General features: G+C 43.8%; 2 protein-coding genes across 9 annotated transcripts in view; one reads left to right on the forward strand and one right to left on the reverse strand.

The window, feature by feature from the left end:
* Positions 1-293: 293 nt before the first annotated feature.
* On the forward strand, positions 294-9,216 carry MRPL35 (mitochondrial ribosomal protein L35). Its single transcript, XM_012175961.5, has 4 exons — positions 294-347; positions 2,258-2,447; positions 3,305-3,449; positions 6,740-9,216. The coding sequence occupies exons 1-4, from the start codon at positions 305-307 to the stop codon at positions 6,926-6,928; spliced, it is 567 nt and encodes a 188-aa protein (XP_012031351.2). The 5' UTR covers positions 294-304; the 3' UTR covers positions 6,929-9,216.
* A 1,371-nt stretch (positions 9,217-10,587) lies between these two features.
* REEP1 (receptor accessory protein 1) overlaps positions 10,588-18,237 on the reverse strand; it is a 135,399-nt gene continuing 127,749 nt past the window's right edge. For 3 of the 8 annotated variants that reach the window (XM_015094349.4, XM_015094347.4, XM_060412109.1), the window contains 3 exons: positions 16,103-16,254; positions 15,299-15,402; positions 10,588-13,578 (listed from right to left, as the gene is read on the reverse strand). In XM_015094349.4, coding sequence (XP_014949835.2) covers positions 13,503-13,578; positions 15,299-15,402; positions 16,103-16,254 — 332 coding nt within the window. In that variant the 3' untranslated portion in view covers positions 10,588-13,502. Of the gene's footprint in view, positions 16,274-18,237 lie in introns of all 8 variants that reach the window. The other 5 variants (XM_042246062.2, XM_015094348.4, XM_027966747.3 and 2 more) reach the window with 3 other exon arrangements.

Genomic DNA, 18,237 nt, shown 5'->3' on the forward strand with positions numbered 1-18,237 from the left:
ATTGAATGAAATGAGCAAAAAGAAAATGTTTCAAATGTGTTGGTACTTAAATACATCAATCAAATGCTCAGTAAGAATTTATTGAGAGCCTACTATATGCCAGGCGCTATACTATAGGCACTTGTTTTACAGCGCTGGAGGACAGTCTGGCATATAGAAGACATTCAATAAAGGTAGATCTGACCATCCCTTTATTCATTTTTCTAACTCCCTTTCTTGACTCCGCCCAGGTTAGTTTTCCTAAAGGCCCTCTTGTCCTGAAGGTTTTAGACCCAATGCGGCTGCCGTACGGCAGCGTTGCAAGATGGCGGCCTCCGCGTTCGCTGGTGCGGTGAGAGCAGCCTCCGGTCAGTGAGAAGCGACGCGCTCGGTTTACGCCTTCATAGAAGCGGGGACTGGCGCGGGATGGAGTGGACGTTTAACGTGGGTGGAGGTTAACAGGAAAGGAAAAAGAAAAGAGAGGTGGTCGTTATTGAGGACTGAAGCTTGTTCCGAATTTTCTCTGGAGTGGCCTGTATTCGATCTCAGCTCCAGAGAGCGCCGAAATTCTTGGACCCTCGCGGACCTGGGGTTTCCCCCGGTTTCCTCTTCCTTACCGGCTCGTAGCCGTTCCGCTTTCCCTAGAAAACAATCCCGAAGGACGAGGGTTAGGGTTAGGGGGTTGCGAGGAAGACAGAAAAGTTCCACCAAGGCCAGGATCTGTCATTCCCAACCTTTGACCTTGAGGTGTTACTTAATATTTTTGAACTTCAGAGGCTACGGCTCCAAAATAGGGCTAACAGCATCCACGGAAAGTTCCTTGTGTCCTATCTGGGACGTGGTATGAGATTCAGGCAGTGTGCAGGGGATGTGCCTGTTTGGTTCCCTCAGTCCCAGAACAAGGGAGCTTAAGAGAGACAGGAGTGAGGATTGCCTTCACTCTGAAGACTTTTGTGAAGGTTAGAGATCATTCAGATACGGTTTTAGAGAGTCCCATGGACAGAGGAACCTGGTGGGCTATGGTTCATCCAGTTGTCGAACATTTCCATCAATCTGGAGTTTTATCAATATACACACTCTTTATTATTATTGTTTCTAATTTTTATTGGAATATAGGTGATTTACAATGTTGTGTTACTTTCTGCTATATAGCAATAGTGGATCATACATACATATACATATATCTACTCTCTTTTAGATTCTTTTCCCATGTAGGTCATTACAGAGTATTGAGTAGAGTTCCCTGTGCTATACAGTAGGTCCTTATTAGTTGTCTATAATATGTATAGTCGTGTGTATATATCAGTCCTAGTTTATCCTAGGACTAGGATATCTCCTAGTTTATCCTTCCCCCCTGGTAACCATAAGACTGTTTTCTTCATCTGTGACTCTGTTTCTTTTAACGTTCACATTCTTGAGTCCCTCACTAGTCTCAGTCAGAATCTGCAAGTGGAGCCCGAACTATGAGTGATTCTGCATTGCAGCCATGGACTCTTGAGTCTGGTGATTGTGTGAAAGATTGATAAAGAAGACACCTAGACCCTCCATGTTCTGCCTTCTGAGCTGCCACCACTCCTCCATGTTAGGTCCGATCCCTGCTCCCAACAAGGATTTGTCTCAGCTTCCTCACCTTTGCATGTGTTATCCTACTTAGAACTGTGCCTCCTCCTCTTGTGGCCTGTTCATGTTCGAGAGGGAAACTCAAGTACCTCTTATGTTATCTCTATGAATCCTTTTTCTGCTGCTCTGGTCTCTCCAAGGAGCTGTGGAGCTTTCATGTGTCTGCCATGCTGTTTCCTGTGTTATGGGAGTTCTGTGTCACCACAGTGTAAGATCTGGTGGTGGGAATTAACTTTACATATGTTTTGTCCTCTACTGTTGACCACAAAACTAGGACATATCAGACTAGATTTTGGTGGTAGTAGCATCTCTCTTAAAAAAGGATTGACTTATACACACATGGGTAATTTTGTAGTGTATAAGCTATATCGCAATAAGGATAAAAAGTTCCACGTGTGAGTCTAATGCTCAAGACCCATTAATTAATTATAGCACTTAGTCGCTTTGATGTTACTTCATTTTAAATATCTGGATGTGTATTTTTTTGTTTGTTTTGGCTGTGCCCCTTGGCTTGCAAGATATTAGTTTCCCAATCAGGGATTGAACTCAGGCCCCAGCAGTGAAAGCTCCAAGTCCTAAACACTGGACTGCCAGGGAATTCCCTGGATGCATATTTTGGAGTGTCATATTAAGTATATATGCTTTTGTCTCTCTGCAGGAATTTTACGGCCCCTGAACATTTTGGCATCTTCAGCCTATCGAAACTGCACCAAGAATGTCTGTCTTAATTCTGTACTGTCCTCCCGACATTTCAGTCATATTCAGACACCAGTTGTGTCCTCTGCTCCCAGACTGATCACATCTGTCAGAAGCCTGACATGTGGGCAGACTGCCACAGTCCTCAACAGGTTGAGTATTATATTTCAGTAAACATGACTCTTGGACAAAAATTCTAAAATCTTCATGCCTACCACAATATCTTAGGAGTAGATGAGATTCTGTGCCTACCAACAGTTGATTATATAGAGTTTGCTTGATAAGATTGGAGAATATGTATGTTAGCAGAGATGACCACTCAGGAGCCACTTCTGATGTTCTAGATGTGGTTTTCAGGGTGGAAGCTGTCAGCCAAAGTAGAAACTGGATAAGATGCTCAACTTAACAAGGCTGGGCCGCACATGGTGCTCATTCAGTCAGCCAAGGTTTAGTTTAAGCACTCCTGGGTGCCCAGCACCATACTCGGCAGAAACCATACAAGGATAAAAAAGTTGAAGCCCTCAAAGAAGGTTTTTAATTTTTATTTCTGTATATGACTGCATCAGGTCTTAGTTGTATCACGTGGGCTTTTTTGGTTGCAGGCCCTAGAGTAGGCTGGCTCAGGAGTTGCCCCATGGCATGTGGGATCTTAGTTCCCTCAGCAGGGATTGAATCCACGTCCCCTATATTGGAAGGCAGATTCTTAACCACTGGATCACCAGAGAAGTCCCCCTCAAGGAGTTTATAATCTAGTGGGCAGATGGGTAAGAAATCAGGTGATTAAGTTATACCAGCGTAAATTCTGCAGGGATTAAGAGAGTAGATTATGGAGGGCTTGCAAATTGATGATAGTTCCTATTCTTATGGGTAGCATCATGGATCATTTGAAGTAGTAGTGTATATTGAAAGTCACCTTTATTCCAGTGGAGCTGCTGCTTTCATTTCTACGAAGCGGATTTTATCCTTTAATGTCTTATTGCTGAGTTAAAATTTTTTTAATGTATTTTAGAATGGCCCTCTTGATCCCAAACGTCCTGAAGCCACCAGTCAGAACTGTAACATACTGCAGTTCGAGAAAAGGCAAGAGGAAGACTGTGAAAGCTGTCATCTATAGGTTTCTTCGACTTCATAGTGGCCTGTGGCTAAGGAGGAAGGTGAGTCTTCACACAGTGACTTGCTTAGAAAAGGAGTGTGAGGTTAGATGGAACTGAAGCAAAATTCAGTTAGCCTGTTCCTTGACACATCTTCCCCACATCTTAGCAGTAGCTTTTACAGTGCTGTGCTTGAGTCCCAGCTTTGTGGGCATCTCTTCATGTAAGCGAATCCATATGAAGAAAACATGTTTTAGGATTCATATAACAAAATATTCACAGTGGCAGAAGTCTGTACTGCAAAACAGGTTCATCTCAGGTCTCTTACACATCTGGCTTATCTAAAGATTACTAGAATCCCTTTGAGGTTCCTAATGTGCAGTATCTTGTAGGGAGGCTCTGTTTAAGCTCCAAGCATTAAAACATTAGAGGGGACTTGAAGGACTTAGCTCCATGGTGAGGTTTGGGACTGAAGCACTTCCAGCTGACCCTGGATTAGGTTCTCAAGGTGACTTAATTTTTATGGCGGAATAGTAACCCCTCATAACCCCCACCCCTTCTTTTTTTTTTTAACTTTACAAGTTTTTGTCTGTCAGTGTGTATGATTGGCAACCGTATCAGACAGAACTCTTAGTACTTAATTCTGATCAGGAACCACGGCCTCTAGAGGGGGACTCTGACAGATTACAGATTATTCCTGTTCTGTCTTCTCCCACAGCAACAGGTGGGTAAAAGTGAATGTGGGCTTTTTCATTCATATCCTTAATTATTCATGGAAGCAGAATGGGTAGTAACTAGAAAGCAGCTGAAGACCCGAGTTTTCTAGGACACTATTGATAACTATTCAAATCCTAATTCCCTTTTACTATTTGGAAGTTAACAAACAATTCTTTAAAGGTCAAAATTTGTTTCCCTGTGAAAATAAAATAATTGGTAGGATGGCCTCACCATTTGAAGGGTTGAAAGGATTATCTTCTCTCTTATAAACTATCCTAAATTTGTAGACAAATAAGTTGACTGGCACTCTCAGCTCATTTCTCCATTAGAACAATCCTGTGGTAGTTAATTTCTTACGCTAGTCAGTAGAAGTTCATGTAACCCATAAGTACCTGAACTAAGTAATTCAACAGATAGTTGTGAATTTTGTGCCATTGGAAACATTCTTTCCCCTTTGCTAGTAATTATTTCCAGGTCCACATGTGACCCAAGACAAAATGAAATGGCTGGTCTTCCTTGCCTTCCTTTCCACAATCCCTTTTATTGGGCTCTGAAACCCTCACAGTATTATAAATGACCTGGTCAAGCTCCCCAATCATAATACCTAGTCCCTGCTCAAGACCCCCAAAATGTTCCATATACAGAACAGCCTGCTTCATCAAAATCTGATTTTAAGAAGAAAACAAAAAAATCCAGATGGGTTAATTTACACTAATGTATAAAAACATTAGTATAAACATTTGTATAAATGTTTATATAATAGGCCTCTGCTACTGCTGCTAAGTCGCTTCAGTTGTGTCTGACTCTGCGACCCCATAGATGGCAGCCCACCAGGCTCCCCAGTCCCTGGGATTCTCCAGGCAAGAACTCTATTTGTTTTTATACAAATGTTTTTATATTTATATTTTATATATAAAAATATATATATTTTATATTTATACTAATTAATTACTAAATACTAATTATACTAAATACTAATTAGTATTATATTAGTATAAATATGTATATTTATAAATATAAAACATTTATACTAATTAATTACTAAATAATTAATACTAAATACTAATTAGTATATTAGTATAAATTAGTATAAATATGTATATATATATAATATATAAATATAAAAACATTTGTATAAAAACAAATTATTTTCTGCAGCACAGTTTCATCCAAGTGTTCCTAGTCTTTATTCCCTTCTTCCATTTCTGACCCTAGAGACTGTCTAAGAAGTCTCAAGCACTTTCTCAGTGGCCACATTCCACAGAATAATCTTTGACGGAGATAATTCTGTTGGTGACGGGCAGGACAGTAAGCTAGCTAGCTATCTGTCAGATCCACAGGGACCCAGTTTGGCTTGCAAACTAGAAAACCTGTTAAACAGATACGGGGATTTTGCTTTGAATCTTTCAACTTAAAATTGTAAGTACTGAGAAGTAACAATCTCTGACATTGTAAAGTCAGAACTCTGAAATAATCCTTCCTTCTTTCTAAGCCTCACTGTACTCTATAAGTTGCTCACCACCAGTGACACTAAGGCATGTGAAACCCACAGCACCTTCCCATCAAAGAGTTGTGGCTTTGTTCACTTAGCATGCTGCCCTAAAGGAGCCCTTGGCTGTTACCAATGGTTCAGGTTCTGGTCTCACCTTGCCTATAAATTACTGTATGGTTTTAGCCAAGCATTAACCTGGATGGCACCTAAGGTCTCTTCTACTTTAAATAGACTATTGGGACTTTCTTGGAGGTCCAGTGGTTAGGACTTCATGTTTTCACTGCCAAGAGCCCAGGTTCAATCCTTGGTCAGGGAATTCTACAGGCCACAAGGCCAAAAAAAAAAGGAAAGAAAAAAGAAAATAAATAAGCTATGATTATAGTTTTTATATTCAGTCTCATTATCTGTTTCTTCAGAATTTCGTCAGAATTAATTATGTATGGATGATATATATGGCAGTTCTGGATTAAACATATGGTGTAACTATTCCTTCAGCACTCTTCCTAAGAGTTTTCCTGTAGTCATTATTCCTCAAAAGAGTACTTATTACAGAAACTGGTCCCCAGTGTGTGAAAAGGATAAATGACACAGTATACTTGAGAACTCTGCTTCTCAGCCCTTGTAATACTTAGTTCCCATAAATGAACATACGTGTCACCAGTCAGCTAGTACTCTATTATTCTTGACATTTTGAAGAGAGTAGTGTAACGGTTAAGAACTCTAAATAGTTCTGGGACCTCAATCTGCTACTTAACTGCTCTAATTGTTTCTCTTTTATCTGTAAAATCAGAATAATAGTACACTACTGTTGAAGAGATAATAAGGTAACGCATATAAAGTTAGCTGTTAAAATTGTGTATCATTACCCTGTACTTCACAAGCCACAATTTATTTAGCTTTATTTTCTGTGACTTTAAATAATCTTTTTAAAACCATTAAGTTATTAATACTTGTTTTTCAAACTATGCATGCTTTCTGTGCCTACCCCCCCCGTTGAGAATCGTATTTTTCTGAAAAACATACCAGCCCCTATGAAAGTTTAGTCTCTGTTCCCAGTGGGCCTATAAACCATAAGTAGTGAAGATAATCTGTTTTTTTCTATATAATATAATGTTGTAAATGTCTTTGTAATATTATCTAACAGGCTGGTTATAAGAAAAAATTATGGAAAAAGACGGTTGCAAGAAAAAGACGCTTAAGGGAATTTGTCTTCTGCAATAAGACCCAGAGTAAGCTCTTAGATAAAATGACGACGTCTTTCTGGAAGAGGCGAAACTGGTATGCTGATGATCCTTATCAGATGTATCACGATCGAACAAACTTGAAAGTATAGATCAGAAGATCCATGATTTCTCAGTTATTAACTGTGTATCTGTGTGTGTATGGTGTCTTTGCAAAGATGAAGTGGTATAAGACATGATGTAAATTGTACCAACTGATACTTGGAACATGGGGTACCAACATTAAACTTAACAATGTTTTAAAACTTAATGGATTAAATATTCCCAGATTTGTTTGGGGAAATATAAATTTTAAATTATTGATTAATTTTAAAAAATGGCAGTGACTTAACTAGTTGTTCCACTTAGGCTTATTTAGTTACAAGGCATCTCCAGTTGGGACAGACATGAAAAGACTATAAAGCTAACAAGTTAGTTCAAGCAGTGTGACTTTATTTTAAGGACATGTGCCAGAAATACAGGAATACCTCACACCACCCAGAACTAACCCCCAGGCCTCAGGGAGAGTAGAAATTATAGGGTGATCCTGGATCCAAGGAACCTCCAGGGGCCTCAGCAGCAGAAACAGTGGCTCTTTAGGCTTGGGTGGTCTGCCATGCACGTGACTAAGTCCTTTTTACATCACTGGCTCCATTCTCTCCTCTCCAACTCCTCTGATTCACAGCTGTTGTTTATTCTTAGTGTCTGCTGCCTCATCCTAAGGCTAGCTTGCACCCTTTGAGGTTCTTTTCTACCCTCAGTTTTTCTGACCCTCAGCTCCAGTCTCCCGTCTCTAATTACCAAGAGAGTCTAATAGGACCAGTTTGTCTTTTTATATCAGGTTTCATCATGGGTCACTGACCAATCAATGTAAGGACTGACTTTTCTTAGGTCAGGAGCCCACCCTGGCTCATTTGATTATGCTCGAGGTTCATGTAGAGCCGAAGATAGTTATGTGAGCAGTTTCCCTCAGAGGTGAGCCTGGGGTGATAACACACACCTGGTATACCAGGTAAACAGTTATCACGGAGTTTACTGGAACAGGACTTTTTATTGAGAAAAGAAGAGATAAAATAGCCTATCAATATGCCCATTCATGAAATAGAGAGGCTATATAAGTGGAGACAAAAACTTCTTAACCAGGAGTTAAAAGATAGTATATTTCATAAAAGTTAATTTATCCCCTTGAGGTTTCACATGTTCAACTGTGAGGGTAAATGTTTTCCAGAATTTTCCACATTGTAGAATGTAAAGGGGAAAAGGTAATTTAAATCATTTTTAGAAATGATGCACGATGCATTGTTCACTTGAAGAGGACCAGGTAAGCAGCACCGAGGAAAATTCTGTTTTTCAGGAATGGTTATAGTCCAGGGCAGTGGTTCTCAGCTCTCCCATCAGAATCATCTGGAAAGAATGTTAACAGCACAGCATTTTGCCTGGCTGAAAATTATCATTAAATACAATTATGCTTCAGTTACTGCTTCAGATCCCTTAGTAGTTGATGATGATAAGATGTAGTTCAAATAAATTAAAATATAACCAAACTGTCATTCTGTGGCATATCAGACTAGGGTTATTAGAGGAATTCCTTGAAACTAGTGTGTTCATTAAAAGGAAAAAGGGCGACAAACAGAGTGTTTTAAAACTGCAAGGCCAAGTGTGTGCCAGGTTCCCCTGGTGGCTCAGCAGTGAAGAATCCACCTACAATGCAGGACACCACCCTGTAAAGCAAGGGACACGGGTTTGGTCCCTGGGTCAGGAAGATCCTCTGGAGAAGGAAATGGCAACCCACTGCAGCATTCCTGCCTGGAGAATTCCATGGACAGGGCAGCCTGGTGGGCTACAGTCCTCGGGATCTCAAGGGTCGGTTATGACTTAGCGACTCCACCACCACCACCACCAAATGTGTGTCTCTTTATGGGACCAATTGAAAAAAGAACAGACATTTGATTTGAGAATCTCAAGAGCCTGAAGCATGGGATGGCTTTCTGTTCTGATGAGGTTTCATTTCCTCCTGCTTCCTGTTCCTCACAAGGGCTCCCCATCATTTCTCACTCGCCTGGTTCCTTACCTCTTCCACTCACCCCTGGAAGCAGGATACAGCTGGTGCCCTACAGAGCCTTTCACATGCCTTCATGACTTCTTAGTGCAGTGTGGACAACCAGGTCTTGGGGACTCAGAGCACCTTGGTTCCCCTCTAGGCCAGTGACAGGAGAGGTAGAGATGAGGACAGGCCCAGCAGCCAGAGATGGACTGAAGTGGAAGGGCTAACTGGATTTAGAAAAAGGAATTTTCATATATATAATTTTTGTTTTGTGGATAGCAGGGCTTATCAGACACTAATTTTGTAGTTTGACAACAAAATCTTATTAAATTAAAGGTCTATCTAAGTGACATTCAAGTATATGTAAAAGTGTAATTTATTTATTAAGCACCTGCTATGTCCCAACATGTAGCCACAAAACAGCTAACCCTCCTATCACCCTTCCAAGAAAGAGGGTGACACTATCCATCCCTAGTTTAGATGTGCAGAAACTGAAGTTCCCAGAAGGGAAATACATTACCCAAAGTACAGCAAGTGAGTCCCAGAACCCAGGTTGTCTCCTTGGAACCTTGTATATTTCCAAGTTTTCCAACAACATGAAAATTCACACTGAAATCCATAAGTGACTGAAATCTAGCACCGTAAATACTAACCACCACCTCATGACACTGAAACAAGTCAGCTTTTAAATTTGATAACTTTGCTTTTCTGTTCTCTTAACCTGGTTAGTCACATTTCCTTTGACCACAGACTTGGCTCAGTAAATGAATGAATGAGTGGATTTTCAGCCTGCCTTTGATCTCTTCTGTCTGTCTCGGAGTCATCTTCTTTACCTGCTGAGCCTATGCTTTACAGTCCTCATGTCAAACGTTTAGGACTACAAAAGCAAAGAAAAAGTGTGTTTCATTGTGCTGTAAGTCTTTGTGACTGCCCAGTGAAGCGTACATGTACCCGTTTCTGTCTTTAAGGCGAGGGCTGTAGTTGCATTGAGGGCCCCCACACCACCCGGTGCGTCTCCGTGTGCAACGCCCTCTTCTGACCTGCACACGTTCTCCCGCATTTGCAGATAAGAAAGAAAGCAGGTTCCAGGAAGGAACGCAGCAGGCCAGAGGTCTGTCTGCACAATTGAAAGTGCCTTCCAGCCGAACTGCTCTGCGTTCACAGCTACCTAGTTTCCACTGGTGACCTTTAAAAATGTAAACAAACCTACTGCCAGATGAATGTTTTATGTGATCAACTGGTTTTCAAAAGCACTGATAGCATTTAATATTTTCTCTCTGCAACAATTCTGTGCAGTAGGCACAGCCCAGACACCAGGCCCGTTAGTGACTGCACACTCAGCTTCTAATCCTTGCTCATGAATACATTTTTAAGATATTTGTTTATTTTATTTGTTCCTGTGGTGAGCCATCATGGCTGCACACAGGCTTTCTCTGGTTGCGGCGAGCGTTCTCTGGTTTCAGTACACAGGCTTCTCAGTGCGGTGCTTTTTCTTGTTGGAGAGCACGGGCTCTAGGTGCGTGGGCTCCAGAGCTCGGGCTCAGTAGTTGCGGTGCCCAAGCGTAGCTGCTCCATGGCATGTGGGATCTTCCTGGACCAGGGATCAAACCGGTGTCCCTTGCATTGCAAGGCAGACTCTTAACCACTGGCTCACCAAGGAAGCCCAAATACATTTTTTTTTAAATGGATTTTCTCTTTCGTCATAAGCCCAACATTTACAAAGATGTCTTTTAAAAGAAACATGTTAAGACTTTATTCAAGATATAGATCAGGCATTATAACAAAACAGAACTTCAACCTTTGGAATACTGTAATTTTACATCCCTTTGATGCACAGTCCAGTATACTATTTGATGATGGATCGTCCTATAGGATTACAGAGATAAACTAAGGGGGAGTGTGCACAGTCACCATTCAGAACGCCAGTCCTCTGGTGCCTGCCGTTCACGAATGAAGCACATCCTTTACCATTTCCAGTGCTGTGCAAGATGAACAACTAGGAAGGTACTCAATGGCGGTCGTGGTTGACAAGCACTGTTATCACAGACACACGGACAGTTTACTACGGAGAACACACAATTCAGAGGCCAGCAAAGTGAGCAAGCTATTCACACAAAGCCAGGGGGGATTATGCCTAACTCTCCAGTTTGTAAGTACAACACCCTCTCTCGTCTCCTCAGAAACAGAACAGGTGCTCAAAAGCAAAGAAAAAGTTACTACGTGAAAGGTACAGACTTTCCATTAGCATTTTGTAAACAGCCCGTGTCTGTAAATCAGTAAATTCAAAACATTCAGCTTTATCGTCTCAACAGAACTCCACACCACTATGTGTACACTTGGAGGCATTCACATTTTTACGTCAGTCCACACAAATATACAGCTTGTTGGATAAGTAAACACGTTTTGCCAGAAATATGACAGCTGCTCTCAGTTGTACAGTGAGTGTTTTTAAGAAAGAAACCAATTCCCTAAGCAACACCTGAAGGAAAAATAGTTACGTTAAGACAGCAGTTTGGGTACCTTTCTATTTTTTTAAATCTTAAATGAGAAGTAATACAGCTTGTCTGAGAGTAGAGTGCTTCAAAGTTATTTTTGGCATCGTTGAGTGCAAACTTGAGAGCCCATACTTGTTAAAACTCTCCACAGTAAAATGGTGAAAATATAGCTTGTTCACAATAGGATTTTAATCTCTGCTGCTAAAGGCATTTATTATTTTGGCCAGGAAAAAAAAAAAGTTGCTAAAAAGCTGCTTAATAAGCTTTTTTTTTTGCATTTGTTTCTGATAATTCTGGGTATTCCCAATAACAGGTAAATACATTTTAAAGCATATATTTTTCCTCTGTCTGAAACTACTTTGTGAGCTTGAAGAAAACAGGTTTTCTAACAGGATTTAGCTGTTGGTGGGTATGGGGCACAAACATTAAACAGACAGCCTCTGTTTGCCCTCCTGAACCCCACATTTGCTTTTAGGTTTATTTTCCTAAATCCTTTTGTAAATTACCAAGTCACCTTCAGAGGCATTATGAGGAAAAGGGATTTAAATTTGCAATCTGGTAACAACTTCAAGTAAAACCCTTTCCGATGTGGCTAAGATCCAGCCAATGTGTCATCAGCAAAGACTGATGTAGGTTTGTGTAGCTCAGTCATGCTACTGTCTCTAACTGGGCCTGTTTATAGCTGACTGACAGTAGGTTCTATGTGGTACGTGACACTGATTCTCTAGTGTTCAGGGCCTACCTATGAACAAACACGATCCAAGTATAATAAGTAACTGGGTTGTGACCCCTGCATGCATCACACTGAAAGGAAACATCAATTCTAAGCACAAGTAGACGAGTCCTACATTTAGGCTTGGCGCTTCCAGTGGGGAGCACCCGCCGCTGACCGAGATGCTCTTTCAACCAGATTCTTCTTTTCAGGTAAAATTCTCAGTCTAATTAGGGAGTCGCCTCAGACGGCGGTTTGTTCTCTTCCTAAAAGATGTGAGCCTGTATGAAATACAAGTGCCCATGAACATGCCACTTCTGTCTGGCTCACACTCCACACAACCCAGGAAGCAAACAGAGGGCACAAGCCACCACTGCCGGTGGAGCTGAGCAGCAGGTCACATTCATGAAGACACAACCTCTACAACCTTCTAGAACCCAGAGTTGGGATCGTTACCCAGATGTCTCAGATGTACTTCACGGAGCATCTGAAACAAAGCATGGTTCTAGGGTTGGTTTTGTTTGGGTGGATTGGTTTGTTTTTGCCAGTCACAGCGCAGGGTACTATGAAGGAAAAATAAACACTCAGTGATTCGTCACAACAATCCCAAGAGTTTACATCCAAAGGTGAGCCAACCTGCCTAAGGCAATGAGAAGTCCTCACCCCGGAAGGACTCAGAAGCTCCTAATCCTGTGTCTATGGGGGAGACAAGCTTCCTGTGACTTTTCTCTTATTCTAGGCTGTTCCCCTGACCTCATTATACCCACCTCTGGTACTGAAATATCAAATCTCCATTCTAAACTTCTCTGGTATACTGACTGAAGAATACAGACCATCGCCCTGTAGGAAAAACGGATGTCCTTGAGGTGTGTTTGGAAGCTTCGTAAGCACATCTGAGACACCCTCCAGAATTAAAATAATCTTTTACACTTCTGTTTTTGCAGTTTTCTTATACATCAGAACCTCTGGCAGCCTTTGCAAGTCCACGGTATCAAGCCAAAAGCCATAAATATGTACATCATAGTCCAAAGTATTAGTATCAACAAAAAAAAAGTTTTTAAAAAATTGCTTTGTTTGCATATATAGGACTAAAAACAAAGTATGCAACAAATAAGTTACAAATGTACATCTCAGCAGCTTGGTGGGGGGATTCTCTTGTTTCTACAAACACTGCTGTCTGTATGCCAATCCAATGGTGGGAAATGACTAACCTCAGAAGACCTAAGGTCGCACCCCCCACACACTACCTTTCCCTTATCCTCTCCCCAACAAAATAAAGAAAAGGAAATGGGGGGCTCTTAGAGGGGAGAGAGGAAAGGGATGTCCAAGGCTGTGCACAGAGCACACCAGCTTGCGGGTTTCTATGTGATTAGTGAATAAATAGCTCTTTAAGGCAGAGAAGAAACATTCTGTGGATCCGGTGCTGTTGGCTCATCTCACTCACGTGGTTTCAGTGGCTGAGGATGAGGTACTTTTCTTCCTGAAGCGAGATCGAAGGATTCTAGGCGGTGCCTGGCAGAGAAAACAGAAACAGGACTGACCCCTCAGTTTGGTATAAACACGAACACTTTTGAGGACAGTACCTGGATGGGTTTGTGTTGGGACTTCAGCTCTTCCGGTCAAAAGTCCATGTGTGTGAGCAAGCTGGTGGGGCTGGGGACCCCCTTGGGGTCTCCACCACAGCAATCAGAGTGGCCTCCTAAGCATCCCCATAGAGCTGAGCCAATGGAGGAGCCCAGTGCCCCCGTCTTCATGCTCTCCTAAGTCCCCGCACCTCCCAAGTGCACAGCTGCATGGAAGCATGACAAAACTTGTTTCTGCCTTGGGAGCAAAATGATCTTAACAAGTGACTCAGCCGAGAGAAAGGCCTCTCCATCACTTCCCTGGCTTTTGTTATTTCCTTTGGGAACTGGCCTCGCGTTTCTTGGTGCATGCTTAAAATTTCCATCACTGAATTTCCAGTCCTCCTCCCAGATGTGAAATCCTTTCATGCAGAAGCAAACCACACAACACAGGAAACACTGGCTTTCTGCATGAAGGGTTCTACCTCATCTCCCCTACCAATGACTATCAAGGGACCCCCCTCCTCCCATGGGACACAGATCATGATTAAAGACTAGTTTCATGATTAAAGAAAAGCGAAATACTTTCTCCTGGCATAGTGCACTCAAGGGGTTCACCACTGGCCCCGACCTACCCTCAACTCCCATCTGTCCACTTCTCTATACTCAGCTGCGTTTTCTACACTATCCTTTCATATCTCCATCCCTTCTGACCAGAGGCCTTTCCTCCCTTCTCTGTCTGGTTATCTCTAGTCCTCTTAGGAACAAGCTCCAGAGTCACGCCTGAGCCCCACCCCCACAGCCCAGTCACAGCCAGGATCAACTCCTTGGTTCTCACACTGTTTAGCAGATGGCAGGCCATCAGAGACGGAGCCCACAAGGGAGCGAGCTGCTCTGCGCACTGTCTTCCTCGGCCACACTGTGCCTTCCTGGGGGCAGGAAATGCACCACCCTCTCCCAGCAAGGAGCTCCGTGCCCAGCGGGCGCATGGAAGGGAGGCGGGAGGGAAACAAGCACCAACAGAAGGCTCTGGCCTTCCATATACTGAGTCCTCCCACCACACTGATGACAGAAATGTTTACCAGCCACCTCTGGACAGAATGAGAGGAGACTCAGTGACCTGCCTCAGGCAGTTTAACCATAAGCAGTAAAGCAACATGGGCGGTTTTAAAAAACAAAACCAGGGACTTTCCTGGCAGTCCAGTGGGTAAGACTTCACCTTCCCATGCAGGGGGAACGGGTTTGATCCCTGGTCAGGGAGCTAAGATCCCACATGCCCCGTGGCTGAAAAACCAAAAATAAAACCATAAAACAGAAGCAGTGTTGTAACAAATTGAACAAAGACTTTTAAAATGGTCCACATTAAAAGGAAAAAAGAGGCACAAACCCTCAAGACCTAGAATGGTTCTAGCACCTTGCATGCCCTCTGGGCTGGGTCCCTCTCCCCATCATGGGGCTGGCCGGGCTGTAAAGGACTCCTTGGACAGAGTCCAAACCCAGAATATCTTCTACCAAAACCTCTCAGTTCAAAAGGACCCCTGCGTGCCCCACTTTGGGAAGGAATCTGATGAACGCATGCGCTCTGCGGTGGGAACAGCTGTGACCTTGGTGGGAACAGGCCGCCAGGCCTCTGTGTTGGAGAAGGGCAGCTTGTCCACACACTGCCTCACCTGAGTCTCACAAGGGTCTCTGCACTGAGGGCAGGGGGGCTCCCAACTTGCCTCAGTTGGACTCTCAGGTTGCAGCGCTCAGCAGGAGGGGAAGGAGGGGAGACCTGATGAAACAGAGAGGAAGACTCTGGGGTCCCCCAATTTTGCAGGCCCTGCGTCTGAGCCCAAGGCTGTGACCCTGCCTGAGGCTCTAGGCTTGGCCCTCCTGCCGCCAAAATTCCATCCACGTCTGCACTTGGCCAGAGTACATATATCAAGTGCATTGGTTTGCTCATTTGGCTGTGCCCCATCAATAACATTTTATGAACATCTCCTGGGTTGGCCAACAAGTTCATCTGGGTGTTTCCAAACCTGAACAAACTTTTTGGCTAACCCAGTATTTTGTATCGGCTACTATGTTGTGACATGGAGATAAAGAGATGAACGAGCTCTCTTTATAAAGACATGTCATAAGACATTCTGAATCTTTCTCTCCCTCAAAACACTCATTTGGTTTGCTTCTCACTCACACATCATCTTAAGTTGGTAGCTGGGTGTTTTGTTTGTTTTGTTTAATCCCTAGACACGATCTCTTTTCTTCTATTCCCAAATAAAAGTGGCAGGGTCTTTTTCAGCCCTTGGCAAGTAGCTAGACGCTACCTAGTGGCTTCTCCTGCCTATTTGATGGAGGGAAGTCTCCCCTCCTCAGGCACTCAGGAGATGTTGGGTATCCCAAGAGATGCCACTCTCAGGAGCCCCAGATCTCCAGGGCAAAGCCCTCTGTGAAAATACACGCTCCACCCCACAGCCCCCGATACCGTGTACCTCCAGGGGGAACTCCGTCTTTCGAGGTGCTTTAAACTTGTACATGAAGTCCAGCAGGTCTTCCTCCTCCTCGTCAGAAAACGCCAATGGGTTTTGGACCTGGTGGGGCCCCCAGGCCTTCACACCACCCTCATTCACATCGCCCTCAACCACTGAATGGCCATTTACAATCTACGCAGGGGAGACAAAGTACAGCAAGGTGGGATCAGTGCAGAAAGGAGCAAAGAAGGGCAGGCCAAGGTTAGGCACACAGCACGGCAAGCCAGGCCAGTTAGGAGAACTGAGGCCCCGACAGCTTCCTGGAATGTTGCAGGGGATCCAGGACCACTGCAACCGTGAGGCACTATGCACAGGAACAAGCAAAGGCTTCAGAATCTACTGACAAGCTATCGGAGGACATGGGGGTCCAGGTGGGGGTACCTCTGTCTTAACAGATGGGTCACACCCTACAGCTTAGGGCTGTAAGGCCACACCAGAAGAACACCAGAGGGAAAGAATATCCTCTGGAAAGGATGGTGGCAGTGAGTTCCGGAGGGGAATAACACAGTTTTCTGCATGATACATACAAGCTGATGGTGCCTTAATTATACTTGCACATACAGCTCCGAGCTGTCCTTAAGAGAGAGGATGTAAAATGCCAGGAAGCCTTCAGAAAGAACCTTAAGCAATGTAGATTTTTCATATCAAAGGCCAAGTGCTAGACAGAGAAGCAAAGGAGCCTGGAGGAAGGAGAACCTAGCCGCAGTCTTCCCCTCAAAAGCAGCAGCAAGATTCCTGTTTTGGTCTGCCATGACTAATCCACGTGGAAAACTCCAGAACTTATTTGTGTCACTGTTGTTGTTCACTCAGTCATGTCAGACTCTTTGTGACCCCATGGACTGCAGCACGCCAGGCTTTCCTGTCCTTCACCATCTCCCAGAGTTTGCTCAAACTCATGTCCATTGAGTCAGTGATGCCATCCAACCATCTCATCTTCTGTTACTCCCTTCTCCTCCCACCTTCAATCCTTCCCAGCATCGGGGTCTTTTCCAATGAACTGGCTCTTCAAATCAGGTGGCCAGAATATTGGAGCTTCAGCTTCACGTCACCGAGTATTTCTGCAACATCGAATGTGGAGCATATTCCATGTCATCTGGCCACGTGATCCTGTCTCAGTCGAGATATAAAATACTTCCTGTCCCAGTCTATCTGACACTCAGAGACCTATCTTTCTAGGCTTCGTATATTGTTTTTACCTAGAACCACAGAAGGCAGAGCCGGGGGCCCTCTGATCACTTGATCTGACCACCCGAGGCCTGCAGACAGAAACCAGAGCTGTTCTGGGACACCCTGCTACTTCCCCTAAAAACATGTCCAGCCACCAAATGTATTCTCCCCATCAAAGAGGGTATGACAGCATCCAGTGTGGACTTCAAAAAACTAACAGTGGGAGCCTAGTCTTAGCTGCTTTCCCAGTCATTGCTGCTATACTCCCAATAAACAACAGGGGGCAGCATGAGAGCATAGTTGTCTTAACCATGAATTTCAAAGCTGAATTGTAGACTGGGAGCGACCAGCTGAGACAGGATAGAGCCTAGCCTGAGATTGTTAACTCTCCTTTGCATTTTATTGCTCCTGTGCATTCCCCAACCTGTTTCCTCTGGGTTTAGGCTCTCTCTGGTGCCTTCCCCTGCCCAAGTCAGCTGCCTCGCTAAGATGGATGAACGTGAAAACTGGTCAGTCTGGCCCTCCTTGGATGCTCTGGTCTTCCCCAGCCTGTCAACTCACCCGGAAGGTCTTGGAATGTGTAGCACGTGGCTTGTGCCTCGAGCCCGAGTTCTCCTGTCCATCAGTTTCTGCCTCAGCTTCAAAGAAAGTGTCCTGAGCTATGGCTGATCCTCCTTGGTCCCTCTGAGCAGCTGATGCAGGACTGCGCCCACAGTGGCCACCCATCCACTGAAAGAGGTGGAGTCCTGACATCCTCTCAGAGGGCTCGACTCTTGTCCCAGACAGAACTCAACATCCATCACAAGGACATTCCTCTGAACACCTAACAGGAGAACAAAGAGGCAGGCCTGCCTAGGACCGAAAGACCAGGGCAAAAGCAACCTGCCCAGGTCTGCCCCAGCACAAAATCTCCCATCTTGAAAGCAGAC

Source organism: Ovis aries, chromosome 3, assembly GCF_016772045.2.
Source record: "Ovis aries strain OAR_USU_Benz2616 breed Rambouillet chromosome 3, ARS-UI_Ramb_v3.0, whole genome shotgun sequence".
NCBI classification, from domain to species: domain Eukaryota; kingdom Metazoa; phylum Chordata; class Mammalia; order Artiodactyla; family Bovidae; genus Ovis; species Ovis aries.